Source organism: Trachypithecus francoisi, unplaced genomic scaffold (assembly GCF_009764315.1).
Source record: "Trachypithecus francoisi isolate TF-2019V2 unplaced genomic scaffold, Tfra_2.0 Lachesis_group10, whole genome shotgun sequence".
NCBI classification, from domain to species: domain Eukaryota; kingdom Metazoa; phylum Chordata; class Mammalia; order Primates; family Cercopithecidae; genus Trachypithecus; species Trachypithecus francoisi.
In genome coordinates, this window is record NW_022681455.1 from 52487811 (window position 1) to 52506442 (window position 18632).

Below are 18632 nucleotides of genomic sequence, written 5' to 3' on the forward strand. Positions count from 1 at the left end.
AATCCCATATCCTTTAAAGGCTACCTTACTTATAATTAAATCGTGATAATCATTAAGTCATCGATATCACTAAATTATGTTAGGGTAGCTAACATTTCCATTTTACAAGATGTAACTTTGCCTCACAGTAAGTGCAGTAAACATAGAATATTGGGACAGGCCAGGCATGGTGGCTTACGTCTGTAATTCCAGCACTTTTGGAGGCTGAGGCGGGCAGATAATTTGAGGTGAGAAGTTCGAGACCAGCCTGGCCAACATGGTAAAACCCCATCTCTACTAAAAATACAAAAATTAGCTGGGCATGGTGGTGCATGCTTGTAATACCAGCTACTTGGGAGGCTGAGGCAGAAGAATTGCTTGAACCCGGGAGACGGAAGTTGCAGTGAACCAAGATTGCGCCACTGCATTCCAGCTGGGCAACAGAGCCAGACTCTGTTTCAAAAAAAAAAAAGCCTTGGGAGGCCGGTGGGCAGATCACCTGAGGTCGGGAGTTTGAGACCAGCCTGACCAACATGGAGAAACCCCATCTCTACTAAAAATACAAAATTAGCAGGCGTGATGGCACATGCCTGTAATCCCAGCTACTTGGGAGGCTGAGGCAGGAGAATCGCTTGAACTCGGAAGGCGGAGGTTGTGGTGAGCTGAGATGGCGCCATTGCATTCCAGCCTGGGCAACAAGAGTGAAACTCTGTCTCAAAAAAAAAAAAAAAAAGGAAAGAAAGAAAAGAAAAAAAATATGTTGGGACAGTAAGAGATCTTAGTCCAACTCCATTATTCTACAGATGAAGAAAAGGAGGCTCAAAGAAGCTGTCTGCAGCTCCTTGCTTCCTCTACTGTACCAGAAAGCCACGTTCCATTAAAATAACCACAGATCCTAGCCGGCCTGGTGGCTCATGCCTGTACTAACACTTGGGGAGGCCGAGGAGGGAGGACTCCTTGAGCCCAGGAGTTTGGACCCAGTCCAAACGCTGTACATAGCGACACCCCTGTCTCTGCAACAACAGCAGCAACAAAAAATTATCCGGGCGTGTTGGCCAGTATCTGTGGTCCTAGCTACTCTGGAGGATTACTTGAGCCCAGGAATTAGAGGTTGCAGTGAGCTGTGATCGTGTCACTGCACTCTAGCCTGGGTGACAGAATGAGATCCCATCTCAAAAGAAAAGAAAATAGCCATAGTTCCTTGTCTATCTTAGCTGCATTCGTGTCTCACTGCCGCTTTGCCAATTTTCCTTTCTTTTCTGCAGGTTGCATCACCTGTCCTGAGTGCGTGGCACGGAGCGCAGGCGGGCCGCGGCCATGACGACCGCCATCTTGGAGCGTCTGAGCACCCTGTCAGTCAGCGGGCAGCAGCTGCGCCGCCTGCCCAAGATCCTGGAGGATGGGCTTCCCAAGATGCCTTGCACTGTCCCGGAAACAGATGTGCCCCAGCTCTTCCGGGAGCCTTACATCCGCACCGGCTACCGCCCCACGGGTCACGAGTGGCGCTACTACTTCTTCAGCCTCTTTCAGAAACACAATGAGGTGGTCAACGTTTGGACCCATTTACTGGCAGCCCTGGCTGTCCTCTTGCGATTCTGGGCCTTTGCCGAGGCTGAGGCCTTGCCATGGGCGTCTACCCACTCCCTGCCCCTGCTCCTTTTCATCCTGTCGTCAATCACTTACCTCACCTGCAGCCTTCTGGCCCACCTGCTGCAGTCAAAGTCAGAGCTCTCCCACTACACCTTCTACTTTGTGGACTATGTTGGCGTGAGCGTTTACCAATATGGCAGCGCTTTGGCTCATTTCTTCTACAGCTCTGACCAGGCCTGGTATGAGCGATTCTGGCTTTTCTTCTTGCCAGCAGCTGCCTTCTGTGGCTGGTTATCTTGTGCTGGCTGTTGCTATGCCAAATATCGTTACCGGAGGCCTTACCCAGTCATGAGGAAGATCTGTCAAGTGGTGCCGGCAGGGCTGGCCTTCGTCCTAGACATCAGCCCTGTGGCACACCGTGTGGCGCTCTGCCACCTGGCTGGCTGCCAGGAACAAGCAGCCTGGTACCACACCCTCCAGATCCTCTTCTTCCTGGTTAGCGCTTATTTCTTCTCCTGCCCGGTGCCTGAGAAGTACTTCCCGGGCTCCTGTGACATCGTAGGCCATGGGCATCAGATCTTCCATGCCTTTCTGTCCATCTGCACACTCTCCCAGCTGGAGGCCATCCTCCTGGACTACCAGGGGCGGCAGGAGATCTTCCTGCAGCGCCATGGACCCCTGTCTGTCCACATGGCCTGCCTCTCCTTCTTCTTTCTGGCTGCCTGCAGTGCTGCCACCGCAGCCCTTCTGAGGCACAAAGTCAAGGCCAGACTGACCAAAAAAGATTCCTGAGGCTGGCAAGTGGGGCAACGTGTGGAGGAAGCCCCTCATAATTTGGAGAAAACTTGATACAATAGAAGTTGACTTTGAAAGGATTGGCCTTTATATTAATACATATATCCAAGGATATGTTATAGCTGCAGTGTTTGAAAGCCAAAGGATTTAAGAGTTTTGTTGTTGTTAATGAAAGGAATACTCCTTTTCCTTTTGGATCATAGCTTAACAAGGCACAGGAAGGGAAGGGATCTCTCATAAGATTCATGAGACATTGAAATAAGGAGAATCATCTTCATGCCTGAAAATTTAGCAAAATTCTGACTATGGCCTCCAGGGGCAATTCCTAAAAGCTGAATGGATAATAAAATCGGACTGGAAAGTAAGTAGGTGGCTGGTCCTCACCCTGTTGGAATGGCTATCCTACTATACTGTTCTTTGGTAATGGAATAAATTGACCCAAGGACCCAATTTCATTTGGATTTCAAATTGTCCAGAGTGGGAAAGCCTTCAAGATGACATAATGAGTTACTCAGTTCATCTGATTTCTGGTCTCTCCTTTCTCGACAACTGTAATACTAACCCTTTTCTCAGGATAACTGTCTACCTGGCAGTTTTCTCTGAAGTGCTGTTCACTCCCATCCCTACCTTGCATGGTGATATAAAGGACTAGGAAGCAGTCATACTTCCAGGAAATGCTTGGATTCATGTGGACATTCAGAAAGCTTATTCTCATATAATACTAATGTAAACAGTACTAGAAATTACAGTGCCAAGAGCCACCAGGACGCCCAGCCAATAAGCGTAGATACTACATGGTGTCATGGGACCCGTTCTATTTTATACCGGTGGACAACAGGAGTACTTGAGAGTTATCAGGGCTGCGTAACAGACCAGGAGATCTGGGGGTTGCACCAGGGAATCTCTATATTTGACCAGCATGTTTTAAAAGCTCTTGGTAGGATTCGTTGGTTCTAAGGATCCCTCTAGGGACCTCATTATTTCAAGAGGAACCCAAGGTCCAGTCTCCTACATAGATGCTGTCCCACAAAGGACCCACATAACTAACCCAGTTCAGGGTTCTCAGGCAGGCAGTTCTGCGTCAGCTTAGAGCAGAACCCTTAAAATACTCAAGTACTGGGGATAGGCAAGCATATGTGTTTACTGTGGGTTTGTCCTTTAAACCTCCTTTGGGTGAGAACGTGTGAACCAGGCACCCTGGTTTGTTTGGAGCATTGCTGCCCAGAAGCTTCTATGGGATTGGTGGTGCTTGGGATTGATGTGTTCTGGCCATGCAGCCCTCCCTGAGGATTGACTTCTACACTAATCCAGTGAAGGAGGCTGTGTCAAAAGAAGGGCTCAGAAGCCCTCTTTTCAGAGGCAATGATTCCTGTCAGTATGAGGTCCCTTATTTACTAAAAAGGAACATGATTTAACTCCAGTTTGATGAACCTCCTCTGAATTTACTTTGTTGTCTTCAAATCTTTTGTTTTCTTCCTTTCTCTGAGATTTGTGGGTTTTGTGCCTTATAAATGGAAATGTATGAACACTTAATATATGCCCATGTAGAATTTTCTGTTTTGGGTTATTGGGATAAGAAAAGATATATATTGCTCTTCAACTAGTGAATGAAAGAAACTTCAGAAAGCTAAAATTGCTTATCAATCAAAAGACTTAACCTGTATTTCGGCCACAAACAAAAAAAGATACTCAACTGAAGCTTTCCAATAATCTTTATATCAAGAAAGCATGCTTCTTGTCAGCTACATTGTTTTCTTAGATGGATTTCTCCTGTTAATCCTCAAATATCTGAACTTCTGTGTTACCCAAGTGTCTTATATAAGCTTCTGGTGTCTAGGACAAATTTATGGCAAATAAAATTAGCAAAACTGAACTGGGTTGAACTGAACAAGAGGATGGAGGAATTGTGCACATACGTTGTTAGTAGAGGGTCAATTTAAAATAGGGACTAGAAATTGAAGTTTTCTTTATTATGGATTCAAAGACTGTATTATTTTGAAAGTTGGAAGGAGAAGGGAGGGAAGAGAGCATAAGGGAAGAGGGTGTAAGTCAAACTCTTGAATATAACTGGTGGTATTGTGGGCAGAGATCTTTAGTTCAAATTCATGTATTTTTAAAAAGAGAGAACCGGAGGTAGAGCAGTGATCAGGTGGGTACACAGACCAGTGCCAATCTGAACATTGTTAATGGACTGTGACATGAAGAGCACAGGAAGAGGCATTAAGATATTGCCATACAGTTTTAATTTATACAAGTATTGGCCCCTCAACTGGTTGGAAATTTTTTTCTTAAATCTCTTTTTCTGAGTCAGGGTCTTACTCTGTCGCCCAGGCTAGAGTGCAGTGGTGCAATCACGGCTCACTGCAGTCTTGACCTCCCCAGCTCAAGCAATCCTCCCACCTCAGCCTCCTAAGTACCTGGTACTACAGGCGCATGCCACCACATCTGGCTAATTTTTGCATTTTTTGTAGGGACAGGGTTTTGCCATGTTGCTTAGGCTGGTCTTGAACTCCTGAACTCAAGTGATCTGCCCACCTTAGCCTCCCAAAGTGTTGGGATTACAGACATTAGCCATCACGCCCGCCCTACAAACAGTTTTTTAATAGGAGATATTTGAGAGGCATTGAGGTAGGAGACTCTATGACATGCCCTCAGAATATCAGAATCTTCTAAGAAATAAACTAGGAAATGCAGATGTTTTTAACTACTCAGCCTTTTGAGGAATTACTCCTTTTAAAACATTTTTGTTAAAGTTTAGTGTATCAGTAAGAAAACAGACCTAGTTTAAAAGGAATAATAATTTTATAAAGGAGATGGCTATCTTATTCCACCATAGCCCCTCCAACATATCTACTGGAAATTCTGCTAGTTAACTTTCTCTCTCTCTGTTAATTTAGACTTTCAACCTATGAAAATGTAAATACCTTTGAAAAAACTAAACTGTCAGTCATTTACATCTTCTCATGAATGAAATGCAGTATAGGGAGAGGAGATGGCAAGACACACTAGACTGGGGACACATTTGCCTGCTTCTCTCTTGCCTAATTCTTCCTGATCTGTATTTACTGATGAGCTAATAATATTTGTAAGACTCTAGGGGTTCATTTCCCATTTCAGCGGAAAGTACTTCACTCAATAACAATATTCTCAAGAGTCTTCTACTGGAAGCTAGAAAGACATAGGAGTTTAAGTCTATAGAATGAAGGTAGTTATTCCTGCCTCTGTTGCCCACCTGTTCACAAAAAGTACCTTTACGCTTGAAAACATTAGGTTCTTTGGTTACTGCACTGTAGTTTCAAATGGATCCTCCAGATGGCATTCATGTCTTAGAAAGGGCACAGCCATTGTCCCGAAGGCTTCTTCTGCCTACTAATTCTAGTGGTCTTGTGTTTTTCTTGATTGCTTGGCAAAGTAAAAATGGAGCTATTTTCTGTCTATATAAATCTTCTTATATGAATAACCATTAAAGTGATTTTGTATATGCATTGTTGTAGTGTCAGCAGTTTAAAGCAACAGCCACCTTGTTTCTTTGACAAGGTGTTAACAAGGACTACCTTGAAGAGGCCCCCTCTAAAAGGTTCTGTTTATACAACCATTGCCAGGAAAAGGAAGTCAGGACACTTTACCTCCACCAAGAAGCAGGAAAGTATAAAAACTTTAAAAAAACTCTATATCCCATCCCCCATACACATATACACACACACACCCTAATACCTACTCGTGAGTAGAACAAATTGCTTCCCCACAAAATGCTATGAAGTTGATTTCTCTGAAGATTTCAGTGTAATTAAATAAATACTCCTAGTTTCATAGATAATAGTGTAAAAGATTTCAAAAGTTTTAAGTCATTGGCTATAATTTTATAAATGTAAAAATGATGAATTATACTATGATTCAACTATAGCAGGTTCTACAATATACGAGTTGTGAAATGTGGCATCTATCAACTAATTTTGTAGCCTTCACAGATTGAAGGAGCTGTGTAAAAGGTGATTCTCTAAGCAACTGCAGCTTCAGGCTCTAGTACTATCACAATCACTAAGAAAACAGCATTTCTGTGGCTGGAGGCTCCACTGGTTGAATTATGGTTGTCATTCTTGCCCAAACGCTTTTTTGTCACCAGCAGGGGCCCTAGGCAGTTTGAAAATGGCTTCTGTTGTTACTGTTACTAGTTTAACCACTCTTCACTTATTAATTTAGCAAGAGTTTATTGAGCACCTATTGTTGAAAGGTACCACATTGGCTCTGGAGACACCACAGTGTGGAAAAACACACCCTGTGGGCAGAGAGTCTGCCGTCTGCTTTTCCTTGGGCCATGAGGGTCCCTCTCTCCAGATCATGGTTCCAATCACAGCCTGAGGGCCAAGAAGCTGGGACCTGGTTTGGGCCAGAACCTCTTCGTAAGGATTAAGCTCTCTCTCCCCTTTACCTCCAGAGGTTGGAAACCTCTTTCCCTGTAGCAAGACAGTCACCCTAAAGGTGTCTCTACTTCCTGTTACTCCTGCAACTTCTCCAACCCTTCTCACTGCCCTCTACTTGTTTTAACTCAGTCCTAGGGATCCTTGACACATCCAGATTTCCACAAGCAGTAGAGACTTCCCAGGTACATAGTCCCATCCTTCAAGGAAGGGGATGTGTGGTTCCAACCTGAGTACAGCTTCCTGACTTGGTAAGTTGAAAACAGCATGCTGCACTCTGGCTACCTCCTTTAAAAAGTAACAACCATATCCTTTGTGGAATTACTATAGAAGTAATTTAATATGGAAGGGAAATCATTGCATCAAAAAGATAATTCATTTAAATATTAACTTTGGGAGCATATCTATCTATGGTAAGGGCTTTTGTTACATAACAGGATTCTCACTGGAAAAGGTATTCACTATATTTTAAGATTGCAGGAGGTCCAGACCATATGGAAGGCTACAGAATAACAGCTCAATTTTTTTTTTTTTTTTTTTTGAGACGGAGTCTTGCTCTGTCGCCCGGGCTGGAGTGCAGTGGCCGGATCTCAGCTCACTGCAAGCTCCGCCTCCCAGGTTTACGCTATTCTCCTGCCTCAGCCTCTCGAGTAGCTGGGACTACAGGCGCCAGCCACCTCGCCCGGCTAGCTTTTTTTTTGTATTTTTTAGTAGAGACGGGGTTTCACTGTGTTAGCCAGGATGGTCTTGAACTCCTGACCTCATGATCCGCCCGTCTCGGCCTCCCAAAGTGCTGGGATTACAGGCTTGAGCCACCGCGCCTGGCCTACAGCTCAAATTTTATTGTGCATTATGATTTCTAAAACATTTCCACATCAATATGAGCTTCTAAACTACGAGGTAAGTAAGGCCAAACAGGTCTCCATTGAACTAGGAAACACTGGAAAGGTAGAGTGACTGGTTTGAAGCCACACAACTAGTTATAACGTTTAAACTCATTTTTCCTTCAGATAAATTCACGGTCCAGCCAATCAGAACATCAGCACCAAATACTTGCAGAGCTTTTTACAGCAAATGAAGCACTTTTATGCATTATGTACACTGACATAATCTTTTAACTTTTGATCCTAATATCTCATGCATAGCCAGGGTTGCATCATTTCTTTTTGAGTTAAAGCAGCTTCACTCCACTCACCTCCTTGGATGCAGAATAAAGCATTCATTGCATCACAGAGGCTTCTCAGAACCCCAAAGTTCATTGTCCACGAACCCTTGGTGGCTGGATTATAAAGTCAAGTCCTACTCTCCAGTCAGTTTCCTGAAAATATGTTTGGATCCTTGGATGAGAAAGTCCTGCCAAATCTCAAATCCTCCCTTTTATCTTTTGATGGGATTGTCAGTTCTTTAAACAGTCAGCTTTCCCAGGGATTTTGACAAGAGATATGAACTTGAACATGGGATTTTAAAAATGTTTCTCTGCCATATGAAAGAGTTTTGCAGACTTAATAGAAAGCACAAAAAAATCATTATTTCTTAAAGCAATATATGCTTATTAAAGAAACTAGAAAAGTAGGAAGAAAAGATAATCCTTGGACCCATCAGTAAACTAAAATCCCTGTTAGGGAAAAATAAGACTTATGTCAAAATATTGTCAATGGTAAAAGGTATAGCAGTGTCATGCAAAGATTCCTGAAAAAATCAGATACTGTAAACTAGAGTTTTTTTTTTTTTTTTTTTTTTTTTTTTTGAGAGGGAGTCTCGCTCTGTAGCCCAGGCTGGAGTGCAGCAGCGTGATCTCGGCTCACTGCAAGCTCCACCTCCCGGGTTCACGCCATTCTCCTGCCTCAGCCTCCCGAGTAGCTGGGACTACAGGTGCCTGCCACCACGCCCAGCTGATTTTTTGTATTTTTAGTAGAGACGGGGTTTCACCGTGTTAGCTAGGATGGTCTCGATATCCTGACCTCGTGATCCGCCCGCCTCGGCCTCCCAAAGTGCTGGGATTACAGGCGTGAGCCACCGCACCTGGCCGTAAACTAGAAATTTTAAGCAGCCTAGTTAGTACTTTATTCTCTAAGTTACAAAATCAACCGTCTGGCTCAGTTTACAGGAGTACTGAGACAGTGACATTACACTCCCTTCTGACATTACATTATATAGGTAATTTGATGTTGTTGTGGCTGATACTGTCTCATTAATCCAAGCCAATGATACATTATCTCTCATGTTGAAAGAATTGTGTGGAATGTTTCTTCTGAATCAAGCTCTGAGAGAGGACTGTGCTAGAAATACCTTCACTGGAGGTAAGGACTGGCCTGTTGAATGGGTGAGTATGTAGATTCATTGACAGCCCTTCCACAGTGAACACTACTAGGTATCAGCCTCTGTTCTAGGCACCCAGGATACAGGAATGAACAAAACACTAATTCCTGCCCTTATGGAGAAACAGTGAACCAAATCAATAAATTATATATTAGAAGGTGATGGTGCCAAGGAGAAACAGAGAGCAAGGAAGAGAGAGAGACTGGAGGAGTGGGTAAGTGCGCCATTTTAAACAGGATCAGGGAAGAATACCAAGAAAGATGATGGAGCCAGCTCTGTTTCTCACCCAGGCAAAGGGAAGAAGTGCAAGGGCTCTGAGCCCAGGGCATGCCAGGAATGGCCAGGAGGCCAGTGTGAACAGAGAGGCAGAGTACAGCAGAAGAAGAGAACAGGTTGTATAGGTCTTGTGAAGACTTTTGCTTTTACTGTGACTTTGGGAATGGGGTATGTGGGGAAGAATTCTGTCCAGTGAAATTCAGGGTAGCTATCTATCGATATGGATTAGTTACTAATTGCACATTACTTTGCCTTTAGAAAACAGAGCAGGCCGGGCGCGGTGGCTCAAGCCTGTAATCCCAGCACTTTGGGAGGCCGAGACGGGCGGATCACGAGGTCAGGAGATCGAGACCATCCTGGCTAATATGGTGAAACCCTGTCTCTACTTAAAATACAAAAAACTAGCTGGGCGACGAGGCGGGCGCCTGTAGTCCCAGCTACTCGGGAGGCTGAGGCAGGAGAATGGCATAAACTCGGGAGGTGGAGCTTGCAGTGAGCTGAGATCCGGCCACTGCACTCCAGCCTGGGTGGCAGAGCGAGACTCCATCTCAAAAAAAAAAAAAAAAAAAGAAAACAGAGCAAATTCTATTTCCTGCAATATGCACAAAACCAGATTGGCATCAAGTTATTCCATGTGTAGGCCTGGCCCAGCAAACTGTGTTCCTGTGGCCACACGCTCATGCTTGCAGAATTCTTCCCAGATTCCTCCCAGAGCCTTTTTAAAGTGCCCAGAATGTTGACCTCTGCTTCCGACATAGTCTTTGAATGTTTTCTCATTCTTTGGACACTAGTTTGTACTCTGGATAATCCTCTGGGCAGAAGTGGAATGACATGTCTAGTGCAGAGCCTGTAAATTGGGGATAATAACAGTTTACATTATGTAGTACTCACCATTTGCCAAGAACTGAGCTGAGCTATTTTCCTAGATTCTTTCATTTAACCCTCATAGTAGCCTTGTGAGGTAGGCACTAATATTGCCTCCATTTTGTAAATGAGGACACTGAGGCATAAAGTAAATTTGCCCACAACTACCTGGCTCTTATGTAATGGAATCTCACACTCAGGCCTTTGAATCCAGGGTCTATATTCTTAGCCACCAAAATTAAGTGAGTGTAGAAGATTCTTTTGTCTAACTTCTCACATTGTCACTTGTGCGAACCAGAAAAAGTTTAAGAGAGAAGTGTAATGTAGATTTCCATCTCCTCACCCCGATAAATGAAGTAAACCTAAGGATGCAGTTCTCATTTTATTTCTAGACACTTTAGCCAAGCAAAAGTCCTTATACTGTTATTGTTGAATGGTACCAAGGCTGAGATTCGTAAGTGTATTTTGTGCTAGAATACAACATGGAGCTACTCACATTACAAACAGTCTCAGAAGCCCTCTGTAATGACCTGAAGGATCTGAAGGACAGAAACTCACTTTAAGAACCACTGACTTCAAATTATTTTCGCATGCTTCTCTAATGTTTATAAAATGACTCTAGTGAATACTTTCTCATCTTTAGGACCTTTTAATGTATCTTATTCCTCATTAAAATAAATTTGAGCATGATTCCAGGCTAAACCAATTTCTTAAAGACAACAATGGCAACATGCAAAATATCTCCATCTAGTGCTTTTTCTTTTCTAAACAATAAACAAGGACAAATTATCTTAGAATCTGACTAATTTTACTCCAGGAAAAATACCTTTGCACACAGTACCCGGCACAAAATTTGTATTCAGAAAGTGCTAGTGGTAATCACACAGTCATTATTTCTTTTTCTTTTCTTTTCTTTCTTTCTTTTTTTTTGAGACGGAGTTTTGTTCTTGTTGCCCAGGGTAGAGTCCAACGGCGCAACCTCAGCTCGCCACAACCTCCACCTGCCAGGTTCAGGCAATTCTCCTGCCTCAGCCTCCCGAGTAGCTGGGATTACAGGCATGTGCCACCATGCCTGGCTAATTTTGTATTTTTAGTAGAAACCAGGTTTCTCCATGTTGGTCAGGCTGGTCTTGAACTCCCGACCTCAGGTGATCCACCCGCCTCAGCCTCCCAAAGTGGTGGGATTACAGGCATGAGCCACTGCACCCAGCCCACAGTCATTATTTCTATCACTTCACGCTGAGCAGGGTGTTGTGAGTCCTGCACAAATTCATCCACACTCTCCACGGGCTCCCAGACGTCTCACCAGAACAGGAGCTCTATGTCCTTGAGAGGGATTTTTCTCCACCCACAACAGAATAAGATGTAGTTCATCTTCCCCCGGGAAATGGGGGATTTCTTGCTTTCCTCCACATTCCTTCCCTGACACTCAGTCTCCATGATCACAGACTCTCCCAGGCATTAGGAAGAACCTTGCATTGGTACCCACACACCACGCAGACATTCTGGCAGCACCGCCCTTTCTCACTATGGCCCCAAGTGTTCGCTGACTACAGAAGAAACCCTACTGGTCCATGTACTCATTTTTTCTACCTCTTGATTCCCCTCTATTATGTGTTTGTGTCCCTTAGATATATTGAAATCCTAAACCCTGCTACCTCAATTAGTGACCTTATTTGGAGACGGGGTAGTTGTATATGTAAGCAGTTAAGATGAGATCATGCTGGACTATCTCTTAATTCAATATGATTGGTGTCCTTATAAGAAGAGGAGAAGACACGAGGAAAGACAGCCATGTGAAGACACAGAGACACATACAGGGGAGAGCACCATGTGACAATGGAGGCAGAAATGGGAGTTATGTATCTGCAAGCTAAAGAGTGCCAAGGATTGCTGGTAATAAGCAGAAGCTGGGGGATGGGGTGTGTGGGTTAGGGTGGTGGGGCAGGCAGAGAGAGAATGGCCTTGCCAGCACCCTGATTTCAGACTTCCAGCCTTTGGAACTGTGACAGAAAAAAATTCTGTTTTAAGCCATCCAACTTGTGGTACTTTGTTATGATGACCCTAGAAAACTTAATACAGCATCCAGGGCCAATCTCAGTTTTTACCTCCCTGTGAAATTGACACAGTTTTTCCTAACAAGTGGCTCTTAGTCTCTCAACTCCTTCCCCCCCATCTATACCCTATTAAAGGGAGAAATGGGATTTGCAGATCTCAGAAGAGATACAGATGGGAAGCTTATCACATGTATGAATACAATAGAACCTCTGTGGTAGGGAGTTAAGTACAGAGAAAACGTTGTGAACAGCCAGTTTCAGTGTGGCTATGTTTCCCATCTGAGTCTACCCTGTGTAAGCAGGTGCTCCTGGGTTGCACCTTGGCAACTTCCCACCTGGGTCTTTGCCTCTACTCTTGGTACTCACAACCAACTCATCTACCTGCAAGCACCTTCATCTTTGGGTGCAAAGGTTTTATATTCACCGTCTGCCTCGCATTCTAGTGGTGATTTTTTAAAAAATAGTAAACCAAACAAATAGGGAAAAGACCATGGCTCCACGGAAAGCTCCAGCCATCTAGCCTCCTCTGTGGCCCACCAGAAAGCCCTTGTGCTCTTTTCATAAACTCTATCTTGAAAAGAGATTAGATGCCCTCCTACCCTCTAAAAGGATCTGGGTGTGTGTGTGTGTGTGTATGTGAGAGATGTTTATTCAGAGTTGGTGGGTAGGGGGTGTGCATAAAAAGGAAAGACTGACTTAAGTCACACAAACCAAACCCTTCTACATGTTGCATTCTCTAAAGTACCCAACATATTTCCCCCCTTTCTCCTTTCTTTTTACCTTAATCTGTCTTTAATTTTCCATGATTTTTCCAATTCCCAGTCACTGACCAAACTGTCCATTTATCATGCTCCCCCAGACAATGGTAATAGCAAACAGTCAGTGAGCACTTACTACATGCCAGGCACTACAGTAAGTGCTAACATATATGAACTCATTTAATGCTCACAACAACCTTGTGGATTGGGAATAACAATTATTATTCCTGTTTATGGCTATTAAAATGTTAAGAAACTTCTGCAGGGTCACAGAGCTAATAAATGATAGGATTTGTACCTCTGCAGTCTGACTCTGCAGTCCATACTTTTTAAAAATATTTTTTATGGCCGGGCGCGGTGGCTCAAGCCTGTAATCCCAGCACTTTGGGAGGCCGAGACGGGCGGATCACGAGGTCAGGAGATCGAGACCATCCTGGCTAACACGGTGAAACCCCGTCTCTACTAAAAAAATACAAAAAACTAGCCGGGCGAGGTGGTGGACGCCTGTAGTCCCAGCTACTCGGGAGGCTGAGGCAGGAGAATGACGTAAACCCGGGAGGCGGAGCTTGCAGTGAGCTGAGATCCGGCCACTGCACTCCAGCCCAGGAGACAGAGCAAGACTCCGTCTCAAAAAAAAAAATAAAAAAAAAATAAAAAAAAATTTTTTATTATGAAAAACCTTGAACATATACAAAAGTAGATAGAATTGTATGATGAATTCCCATGTAATCACATACACAATTATCAAATCATGGGGAATCTAGTTTCATCTATATCCCTACTCACTTGCTTCTGTCCATATTATTTTGAAACAAATCCCAAATATAATTTTTTCTACAACACATGCTTTCTATGTATCCCTAAAAGATGAAGAGTCTTTAAACAAGAATATGATATCATTATCATGTCTAAAAAACTGAAAAACAATTCCTTACCATCAAATATCCTGTGTTTGAATTCCCAATGGTCTCATAAATGTCATAATTATTTTAAAGTATTTCGTTTAAATCAGGATCCCAGTAGGACCCACACATTGCAATTGGTTGACTTTTTACTTACATCTCTTTTTAATCTACAGGTTTCCCTTCTACCTCAGTCTTTTTACTCCTTTCCAATTCAGTTGTTGGCAACACAGAATCATTTGTCCTGAAGAGTTTCCTACAGTCCACGCACTTTACCACTATATCATTCTGCCTTTGGGGTACTATATTGTAGACTTTTCATTCCATAGATTTTAGAGAGGGGAAAACTCAATGAAGTGATTTCTAGACTCACTGGAGCTTTCATGAACTACATGAAATTATAAGTACATGCGAATATGTGCATTTTAGGGAACCATAGTCTAAAACTTTTACAAGATTTAAAAAATGATCCCATGATCCTCAAACAATCAATGATCATTAGCTCTGGTCCTGGCTTTTCATTTTAGAGATGAAAAGCAGGAGACTTGGGTAAGTAAATTGTCCAAACTCACACAAATATTCTTAACAGGACAGGAATGTGGCTCTCAGGACCTAACCTGCTCCACTTTGTTTCATGCTGCATATGTGAAAGGGGAAAAGGAAAAGTGGTTTGAGGTGCTCAGTAGAAGGTGTCAATTTCACCATTGTTTCAAAGTTGTCATTTACCTGAATTAATGAATTCACTTCTTGTCCACATTTGGAATCTAAAACTGTAGTCAATGTTACTACCACAACATTCTCATACTTCTCTTTCTCCGTATTATTGAGAGCTTTATTATGCCAGAGATGTCTCACAAGCAGGATGCCAAGATCAATGATCTGTCCTGAGCTAAATGAGAACTATCTTTCCTAGATGTGAGAGGATTGAGGTGGAGTGTAAGAATACTCAATTGGGAACCAGTCATTAATTGATAGTTCCTTGATCTCTTTTGGTCTGGAGATTTCTCATTAGTAAAATGAGCTAACTGGATTGTGTCAACTACTTTTCAAGCATTTTGACTGTGACCACGATATACTCTCACTATGAATGTATACGTATGTATATATCTTGAAAAAACTTTCACTGAATTATTCTTACAAACAAAATGGAATGCATCCGGATAATTTCTATTCTATTCTTTTGTAAAAATAATTCTGGTTGTGGTCACAACCTATTAAGTTGATTGTAAGAACTGCTAAAGGAAATCTGCAGCAGTTTGAAAAATACTTTCCCAGGTGACCTCTGAGTCATTCATTCATTGACTGTAGTAGGTCAGTCATTTTACAGCTATTTAATGGGCATCTATGTAGTGCTAGGCACTGTGATGAGAGTTAGGAAAATGGCAATGAAAAAACAAAGACCCTCTTATGACGGTTATATCCTGTGAAGTATGTTTGATCAGCTTTGACAAGGAAAGAGAATTCCAACGGAATCAGCTAAAGCTACTGAATAGGTTGGACTTAAGGGAGGAAAAAGCAGAAATACAGGTTTTTCCAAACCCCAAGCAGGAGCCCACATCAAGACTAAAATAGTCTAGACCCAAATGATGTAATTTTTGTGGCAAATGAAGATCTCCTGTGGATCCTAAATCTAATTACTGGATGTTTCTCCTTTTCCCATACTTTGCAAAGATTGAAGTGGTTGACGGGGCCCTCTTTTTAGATAAAATATTTCAGAGGCCATTGAGTGATGGAAAGGAATGCTAGAGAGCACTCTGACTGAGGGACACCCCCTGGCCATCTTATCCCCATATTCACGTGCTCACCACACCCACACCCCCAGTACCTGCAAAACCTGCTGGTATGTAATTGGTTGTTTTCTTTTCCAGAAATTTTGCTGTACCATTTTTATCCAGCAGAGGGAAGCAGAACACCAAAATCACTGCAGAAATAGTCCAGGACACATGCACACACAGCCCTTTGATACTTTTTGTCCTGTGAATTTAGGTACTATAAAATAAGAATGTCACAGTTTTGAAAACAAATTCTGGTAAAGCCAGCTATGGGCAAAATGCTGAAAGAGGAGAGGTTTATTTTAGCTGACTACTTATGGCCTGTCCCATCAGGATTGCCTGGAAGTCATCACCCAGCTCACAAGGCCCTCTTTCAGGCTTGGCTCCTGGCAGTCTGACCTTTCAATTTTTTTCCATTCCCCAAGTTTTGGAACACCTGCTAAAATCATGCAATATTTCTGTGGTCTTCTGAGTCAGGCTTTATGCAATGGCCTTTCAATCACGGCATTTCCTACTTTAACTGCCAGGAATGGTCAGTTTCTTGTCCTCTTTTATATATTCCACAAACTGGGAAATGGTGGGTACAAACTGAAGTGCAATGCATGCTAAGTGGTCATGTAGACTGGAGTGCAGTGGCACGATCTCTGTTCACTGCAACCTCTGCCTCCCCAGTTCAAGCGATTTTCCTGCCTCAGCCTCTTGGGTAGCTGGGACAACAGGCATGCGCCACCACGCCCAGCTAATTTTTTTATTTTGAGTAGAGTCAGGTTTTCGCCAGGCTGGTCTCAAAATCCTGGCCTCATGTGATCGGCCCACCTCGGCCTCCCAAAGTGCTGGGGTTACAGGCATGAGCCACTGCACTCGACTGGGATACAAACTCTTTTTTTTTTTTTTTTTTTTTTGAGACGGAGTCTTGCTCTGTCGCCGGGGCTGGAGTGCAGTGGCCGGATCTCAGCTCACTGCAAGCTCCGACTCCCGGGTTCACGCCATTCTCCTGCCTCAGCCTCCCGAGTAGCTGGGACTACAGACGCCCGCCACCTCGCCCGGCTAGTTTTTTGTATTTTTTAGTAGAGACGGGGTTTCACAGTGTTCGCCAGGATGGTCTTGATCTCCTGACCTCGTGATCCGCCCGTCTCGGCCTCCCAAAGTGCTGGGATTACAGGCTTGAGCCACCGCGCCCGGCCCAAACTCTTAATCATAGCAGACCTTCTGAAGATCCAGGTACCTTTCTGAAGCCCTACCTTTCCTCCCACCCCACTTCTTTACAGACTTGTCCCTGTGCCTTTTAACACTGATGCAGTACTGTCTGACTTCCCCTCCTCAGAGATGATAGCATTTTTAGGAGGCCATAGACCAACAGAAGTTGTCTTCATGCATTTCTGGGGTCCGAAAGTAGTTAAAACAAACCCCTTAGTCATTTAACTGGTGTGCTTTTCTGGAGAGAAAGGCATGAGCAGAGAGCACTCCTCAAATAGAAACAGATGCGATAATGGACAATAGGATTGGGCATGACTCATCCTTTCCAGTTCCACACGTTCCTTCCCTACCCAACCCAGGAATATAGATCCAAGTGCAACCATGCACTTAGTCAAGAGGGCTCTTCAAAGTGTGTCCTAATGCCATGAAATTTACTTTTATTAAGAGAGTGGGTAGGGAGGGATCATGGAACTTGTAACAGTTTAAGGTTATCATGAAGAGTCAGCAAGAATTACAGTAACGCGTGATTCTGGGTAATCAGCACCAATGAGGTGGAGAGAAGTGGGAGAGGTGCCTTATCTTTGAAAGTTTAAACTTGCCATCTTTTTTTTTCTTCTTTTTTTGAGACGGAGTTTCACTCTTGTTGCCCAAGCTGGAGTGCAATAGCGCAACCTTGGCTCACTGCAACCTCTGCCTCCTGGGTTCAAGTGATTCTCATGCCTCAGCCTCCCAAGTAGCTGGGATTACAGGCGCCTGCCACCACGCCCAGCTACTTTTGTATTTTTAGTAGAGGTGGGATTTCACTATGTTGTCCAGGCTGGTCTTGAACCCCTGACCTGAAGTTATCCACCTGCCTTGGCCTCCCAAAGTGCTGGGATTACAGGCGTGAGCCACTGCACCCAGCAAACTTGCCATCTTGACACATTCCTCCAGTGACTGGCATCCATCCTCGGTTGGTGTCTAAGGTATAATACAACGTATAGGTACTTTAAACGTTTTCAGTAACTTCCACAATGCTAATCAATGTTTTAGGGAAAGGATTACATTTCTTTTTTTAAAAATAATTTAAGCAAGTTTTGTAAAAAGCACCAAAGGCAAAAAAACTTCATTGAAGTTTTTAAAAAATGTATTCAATTGCTGCATTAAGGTACTGTACTTACAGAAAAAGAAAAAAAGGTTTAAAAAAGGACAAGAACAGGAAACAGATGCAGTAAGGGGAGAAGAGTTAGAAAAGAAACTGTGGGCAGGGTATGGTAAGCAGCCATCAATAACTGCCTCAGGTGCCACTTAATGCATTAACGTCCTGGGCCTCCTGAGCATCATGCAAATTAGTGAAAAACAACAGGGGGATTTGCTGTGACAAGCAGCAATAAAAGTAAAGCTGCTGTCTGTATTGGCAGTAAACTACCTGTGACACTGAGATATGCCTTCTATGTCTGGCTTATTACTCTATCATGTTCCTAAACTGGCTTGTGACAAACACCTGTTACAAAAATCAGATTCCTGGCCTCCACGTCAGACCTAATGAATCCAAATCTCTTGGCACCTGGGTTTGGATTACTTTTTATTTTTAAGTTCCTCAGCAATGATGGATAGCTTTCTTTTTTCCCCCCTAAAAATGTTTCAGGAATAGGATTACGTTTAAGAAAAAATAATTTAAGCAAGTTTTGTGAAAAGCATCAAAGGCTATACCTATGATGCTGAA

The 18632-nt window shown here is 43.3% G+C and overlaps 1 protein-coding gene across 1 annotated transcript in view; it reads left to right on the plus strand.

Annotated features, from left to right (window-relative positions):
- Window positions 1-5849, plus strand: part of PAQR8 (progestin and adipoQ receptor family member 8) — a 47032-nt gene extending 41183 nt beyond the window's left edge. The window contains exon 2 of the mRNA XM_033217429.1: window positions 1245-5849. Within this exon, the coding sequence (XP_033073320.1) occupies window positions 1297-2361 (1065 nt within the window). The 5' untranslated portion in view covers window positions 1245-1296 and the 3' untranslated portion in view covers window positions 2362-5849. The remainder of the gene's footprint in view (window positions 1-1244) is intronic.
- The last annotated feature ends 12783 nt before the right edge of the window (window positions 5850-18632 follow it).